Source organism: Polyodon spathula, chromosome 25 (assembly GCF_017654505.1).
Source record: "Polyodon spathula isolate WHYD16114869_AA chromosome 25, ASM1765450v1, whole genome shotgun sequence".
Taxonomy (NCBI): Eukaryota; Metazoa; Chordata; class Actinopteri; order Acipenseriformes; family Polyodontidae; genus Polyodon; species Polyodon spathula.
This window is the reverse complement of record NC_054558.1, coordinates 2,553,033-2,559,838: the sequence shown is the minus strand read 5'-3', so window position 1 is coordinate 2,559,838 and position 6,806 is coordinate 2,553,033. Positions and strand designations below refer to the sequence as shown.

General features: G+C 48.3%; 1 protein-coding gene across 1 annotated transcript; it reads left to right on the top strand.

Moving 5' to 3' along the window:
- Positions 1-2,861: 2,861 nt before the first annotated feature.
- Positions 2,862-6,806, top strand: LOC121299901 (RNA-binding protein 15-like). Its single transcript, XM_041228123.1, has one exon. The coding sequence runs from the start codon at positions 3,030-3,032 to the stop codon at positions 5,598-5,600; it is 2,571 nt and encodes an 856-aa protein (XP_041084057.1). The 5' UTR covers positions 2,862-3,029; the 3' UTR covers positions 5,601-6,806.

Below are 6,806 nucleotides of genomic sequence, written 5' to 3'. Positions count from 1 at the left end.
ATCATTAGCTGATTAATCAATTTATAGAACATGAAATCCACTTTAATCCATCAGTCACGAACACTTTAAATACAGGCATTACATCAATAATGAATACCCCCTTTACTAGCTGAATAATAGATAGATAGATGAATGTGCTTAGATGGGAGAGAGGTTTGTTGAAGTGATGATATATCTATTCAGATAATGTAATCTATTTGTTTTAAGGAGGCGCTGGTAATTAGCGCTCTTTCCTACCCTTACTCCAGTCCCCAATGAGACGGAACATTATGGAAACACACGCCTCGTCACTTAGCGTGACCGTTTCCTTGCTAAGTGCCTATAGTGTTCTTCCCTCGGATAACTGTAAGCAAGCCTCCAATTACATTTCCATGGAGTTGGGTTGTAGTCTGCTATTAAATGTCAAGCCCTCACCCTCAGAGGCAGTGTGAATCAAATATGATCATGCATAGGATTCCTACAGGGTTCTCATCAAGCACAGAAACACCAGAACAGCCAATAATCTTAAAAAGGCTGGATCAAGCTTGCGGATTTCTTAATAGCTGCTGTTTTGCCAACTGCAGTCACTGATGCTCAAAATCCTTTTGAGTTGCAGAAGTGCATTGAAAGATTATATGTATTATTGTGCCCTCAGGCTTACCATTCACATCTTAGTTTTGCTGAGATACAATTTTAAAAGTAAAACTTTTATCTTTCAATTGCATTGTAAATGGAATGAAGAAACACACACACACACACACACACACACACACACACATACATATACACATATATATATATATATATATATATATATATATATATATATATAATATATATATATCTCAGTCTCAGAAACCGGAGATGGAATTGTTTTTTCCTGTAACTCACTTATTATTATTATTATTATTATTATTATTATTATTATTATTATTATTATTATTATTAATTTATTTTTATAAAACCCTTGTGATACTAATATTAAAGAAGTCGAGGTTCAGCGGTACAGTTAGGTTTATTTTAAGCGTCGTGTTTCAGGGCTGTACAGACGTTCTGCCTCGTTATCCGTTAGGCTTCAGCTTTATTTGGATGATTGCCTCTGCCTTGTTTTAATTTCCCGTTCCTCTGTAGTTTCTCTGAGATACGAATGCGTCTGTACTGCATGAATGCCAATGCACCTTACAAGTTTATACAGACGTCAACAAACTGTGGTCCGCTGTCTCCCTCTGACGGTCACATCGTTGAATGTTTTAGCTGCGTGTTAATGTCCACTTCAGCGATCAGAAATTAGAAGAATTAGAAATGGGAATTCTAGAATGTGCAATGTTATTTATTTAGTTACAATAAAAGATTTGCAATAACAGCGTTATAGACTTGGGTTTGGACCGGATTGGACCGTTGCAAATGAGCAGAAGAGTCCCGTCCTGCACGGAGATGGGTGAGAGTGGCCCGATCCAGTAACCTTAGCTCGGGAGTGACACACCAGCTTCAGTCGCGTCGTTCAATTTACACGAGGCACAATACTGGCACAGCAAAACACTATTTATTTATTTATTTTTCCCGCCTGCACTGTGTTGTCTTCGTTTAAAAGGAGAAACACGTTTACACTGCCAAGTAATTCATTTAGTATCGTCGAAAGGACGTTTATTATTGTCGGGTTTGTTTATTTATTTATTTTGGCGAGAGAATGCTGTTTTTTTTTGTATTTTCAAAGTGTATTTCAGTTTATCAGCAAGCTCACCTCTTGTTGATAAACAGTTGAAATAAATACGTAAACCAGTTTAGACAAAACCCCCCAACCCCCCTTTATAACCCCCCCCCCGTATGCAGAATGATCGACACTGCAATCCACCCAATCAGATTCTTTAGCAGCTAGTAAAAGAAGACGCCGAGCTACCTCCCTCTTGTGATCAAAGTGCAAATCACTAGAATGCATCTTTTTTATGTCTAAAAAAAAAAAAAAAAAAAACCATCATACAGCTAGAAATGAAATAAAACACGCGAGGTAATTAGCAAGAACAATTAAGATTATAAAGTACCCCTCGTTTTGCCCATGCATTTGCGTGTTCAGTTACCATAGATACGATTTCACTATGTGCTCCGGGTCGAGTTTGCAACCTTGTGAAAGTGCACCCCGCGTGTGGTCATGTTGGCTCTAGTTTCTATGAGAGTGAAGCATCATGACGCCTCGCTGTAGAGCCAACATGGGGCCACATGGGACAAACCCCACCCACCCGTTCCCAACCACCACCCCGCAAGCTCCCCTTCACTGCCTGCACCAGCCCCCCCCCCGACCTGTTTCGGGGTGTCCCGTGTCCATTGGTTGGTGGGTGGTTGGTGCTGAGGAGGGTGGGGGGGAAGGAGGACGCCGACGCGGGTGTCTTTAAAAACCCCCTTGTGGGTGCAAATCACTGGCCTAAATGAAAGGGGATCATAGGGGGACGTTCCTTTCTTTATAATTAATGTATAATTTTTTTAAAAAAATTTCCATTGTCGCTCTCCCTGGTCGGCGCTGGTGACCAGTAAGAAGCTGATGAAATGAAATAAAACGTGGTCGATGTGGCGCACACCAAATGGCGTAATTAAGATTATAAAGTGCCCCTCGTTTTGCCCCATTTGCGTGTTCCCATAGATACCACTAGGTGCTCCCGAGTTTGCAACCTTGTGAAAGTGCACCCCGCGTGTGGTCACGTTGGCTCTAGTTTCTATGAGAGTGAAGCATCATGACGCCTCGCTGTAGAGCCAACATGGGGCCAGTTTCACCCGTCCCGTCCCCCCGTCTGCACCAGCCCCCGCTCCACAGGACAAACCGCACCGAGCGACGGGCTTCTCAACCAATGGGGCGCTCTCCCTGGGCGCGCTGTGACCAGTAAGAAGCTGGGGCGGGCATTCTTTGATGTTGCCCCAAAATGGCGTATGCGGTTTCTTCGCTGGAGGAACATTGAGTGGGGGAAAAAAAAAAAAAGAAAACACACCGTGATTTCGATTAGGAACCGAGTTTAAATTTGCGTGCTTTTGTGTGTGTGGGTCCTTAAAATAAGACTGCGAAAATGAAAGGCAAAGAGCGGTCGCCGGCGAAGAAACGCTCAAGGGCCTTGGATGAGATCCGAGACAGAGGAGGAAGCCACCCGACCAGCAAGAAAATGGCTCTTTCTGTGTCCGGTGGCAACAGCAACGGCAACAGCTCGGCAAAGAGCGAAGGGAGCTCGACCAGGAGGAGCCTGCTCGCCGACAAAAGGGGAGAAAGTCGGGATTTCGAGAGGCACGCAGCCGGCAGTGCCAGCAGCAACCACGGCTACGCTGCGCTCGCAAGCTCCTGCAGCAAGAACCACGATAATAACTTAAACCCGGAGCCCGCCAGGATCAACACCCGCGGGGAGCCTCGGCCGCCGCCGCCGCCGCCGCCTCTCAACAGCGAGAGTGAGTACAAGACCCTTAAAATAAGCGAGCTGGGCTCCCAGCTCAGCGACGAAGAGATAGAAGACGGGCTTTTCCACGAGTTTAAGAAATTTGGGGACGTGAGTGTTAAAATTAGCCGGATTAGCGACGAGAGGGTGGCGTTTGTCAATTTCAGGAGGCCCGAGGATGCCAGGGCGGCCAAGCACGCGAGGGGGAGACTGGTGCTGTACGATCGCCCCCTGAAAATCGAGGCCGTGCATATGAACAGGAGGAGAAGCCGCTCCCCTATTGAAAAGGACACTTATGCAGTGCTGGCAGGGCGGCACCCACACGTCCAGAGACCTTTATCCCCCACTGGACTGGGATACAGAGATTACAGGCTGCAGCAGCTTGCCTTGGGGCGTCTCCCCCCTCCTCCACCGCCCCCCCTGCCCAGAGATCTGCAGAGGGTAAGGGAATATGCCTTTTTCGACGCCCGGGCGCGCCCAGCTTACAATAGGACTGCTTTCCGAGAAGAGGAAGTCCTTTCCCCTGAAGATGATGAAAGAGCTAACAGGACGTTGTTTCTTGGGAACCTGGATATCACTGCCACGCAGAGCGACCTGAGGAGGGCCTTTGACAGGTTCGGGGTGGTCACTGAAGTGGACATTAAGAGACCCACCCAGGGCCAGACCAGCACCTATGGTTTCCTCAAGTATGAGAACCTGGACATGGCTCACCGTGCCATGATCGCAATGTCTGGCAAGGTGATCTGCCGAAAACCCATCAAGATCGGCTACGGCAAAGCCACCCCCAGCACTCGCCTCTGGGTGGGGGGCTTAGGGCCCTGGGTTCCCTTGGCAGCTCTTGCCAGGGAGTTTGACCGTTTTGGCACCATAAGAACTATTGACTACAGAAAAGGGGACACCTGGGCCTACATTCAATATGAAAGTCTGGATGCCGCCCAGGCAGCTTGCAGCCACATGAGAGGCTTCGCTTTGGGGGGCCCGGATCGCAGACTCCGAGTGGATTTTGCAGACACAGAGCAGAGATACCAGCAGCAATACTTGCAGCCCCTGCCTTTGCCTCACTATGACTTGGTGGCAGAAAGCTTTGTTCACCGCGCAGCACCAGAGCCATTAAGGGCCAGGGAAAGGACTCCCCCGCCTTTGCACTTCAGAGAGAGGGAGCTGTACCCGGCTCCCGAATGGGCCCCTGTCAGAGACCGAGTGAGAGCAGGCTACGATCCGCTAGAACACCTGGACAGGGAACGCAGGCCGCGAGAGAGCTGGTCCCTGGACCGGGAAAGAGAGCTACAGAACCGGGAACAAACCCGAAAGCGCCGGCTGTTGGAGGAAAGCCGAATCCTGGAGCGCTCCCCAGACAGCACTGAGCGTGCCAGGAGGCGCCACTGCCTTTCCTTGGAGCGCAGTCCAGGGGAGAGCAGCAGAGACGGCGGCCGTTATAGTGACTCAGAGCGGCCCCTGCGCACAGAGAGGCCCTCCCCGCCCCTCAGGGACAGGCGCGCCAGCTTAGAAAAGGGCCAAGGTGACAAACGAGGAGGAGAGCGCCTAAAAAACATCAGCCTCTCTGACGCTGGCATCGGGGGCGGTGGAGAGAGGGAGCGCAAACGCAAGATCGGCGACGCCTGCAAGAGCCCGGTCAAGAAAGATGAGAGATTGGAAGTCAGCTCCTCCAAGCCCTCCCAGCAGCAGAAGCAGGAAGGCAGCCAGAAACTCACCCTGGCCTGGCAAGGCATGCTTCTCCTGAAAAACAGCAATTTCCCTTCCAACATGCACCTCCTGGACGGGGACCTCAACGTGGCCACCAGCCTGCTGATCGACGGCTCCACGGGAGGCAAGGTGGCTCAGCTGAAGATCACCCAGCGCCTGCGTCTGGACCAGCCCAAGCTCGACGAGGTCACGCGCCGCATCAAAGCTGCAGGACCCAAAGGCTACTCCGTCCTCCTCGCAGTACCGGGAGACGATGGCACTTCCGAGTCGGATCAAGCTTCATCCACCCAGAGACCCCTGAAGAACCTGGTGTCTTACTTGAAACAAAAGCAGGCTGCCGGTGTCATCAGCCTGCCCATCGGAGGCAGCAAAGACAAGGACAACGCTGGAGTCCTCCACGCTTTCCCTCCCTGCGATTTCTCCCAACAGTTCTTGGATTCCTCCGCAAAAGCGCTTGCCAAAACCGAAGAGGACTACCTGGTGATGATCATAGTGCGTGGGGCGTCCTAAAAATTTTTGTAAGGTTGCAGATCAACAGCACTGCATGCATGCGCCTGGCTTTGTATTATGGGATACATCAATGTATTTAGTTTGGATTTTGGCAACACATTTTGCCAAACAAAATAACCCTTTTTTTAGGCAAAAAAAAGAAAATCCACGAATCCAGTTCTTGGGGTCCAAAAACGTAACTTTATCAAAAGGTTTGCAAGCCTGTCTTGCATTATCAGAGCTATTCCTTTTTAGTTTAATTTTTACTTTTTTTTTTAACAGATTTACCTGTTTGTGTTCTGTATACTGTTCCAATCCATATACTGGTGTTCAGGCTCAATATTATGAGGAGGAGGGTAGGGGGGGTTAAAGAAGGCAGGCTTGCTAAGAAATGAAATACATCAAATTTCTAGAGGTGTGAAAATGAATGGCACTGTCTTGTAATTCAGTAGGCCTGTACGAGCCCACAGTGAGCTTGGTTGCAGTTAATCCAAATGATTAAATACATAAATAAATTTGTATGACATACTGAGCAGCCTGCAGCAGGGCACACGAGAAGCACTTGGTCTTATTTTTCCATTGCATGTAATTGAGAGGTACAGGCGTCGCCAGATCGGACACCTCTCAGTTTCTTTACAATTGGCTATTGATAAAACAAGCAGCTGTTTCAGTTGCCTGAACTGCAGCTGTGGGTGCTCGGGGGTCACATTTTCCCAGTGTGTTACAGAGAATCCCCTCTTACTGTGTAAGAAGACCAATAGAAATTCCCTCAGGGCTGCTGAGCTGTGCTCTGCTGTAGTGTCCCTCCCTGTGATTTTCTTTGAACAGATGTGGGTAAACTGGGCCTGCCTTTTATGTCTCTTCCCCTCTTTGCTGTTTGGTGTTTCCCTGTCGCTGATCAGATTCAAGGTTTGCATTTGCAAAGCTTTAATTGCCTCCTCCTGCTGAAGGGCAGAGTGTGTTTTGGGTTCTGTTAAATGTAAAATAATTCTTTGAAGACCCGAACGAGGCTCCTCGGGATTGATAGATACTTCAAGTAAAATGCAGACCTTGTGCAGCGAAAGTGGTATGGGATCTGATGAGTATCTTCTGACAGACCCGTTCATTATTGTCAATCTGCTCACATGGTGCTTTCCTTTTTATCTTAAGGTACCTTCTTGTGTTTTTATGTTAATAACAGATTTAGTATCCCATAATGCAAAATCCGACAGTAACAGTGTTGACTTG

What these genes read in the sequence shown, in the direction of transcription:
- LOC121299901 (XM_041228123.1), top strand. Translation starts at nt 3,030, where the DNA reads ATGAAAGGCAAAGAGCGGTCGCCGGCGAAGAAACGCTCAAGGGCCTTG.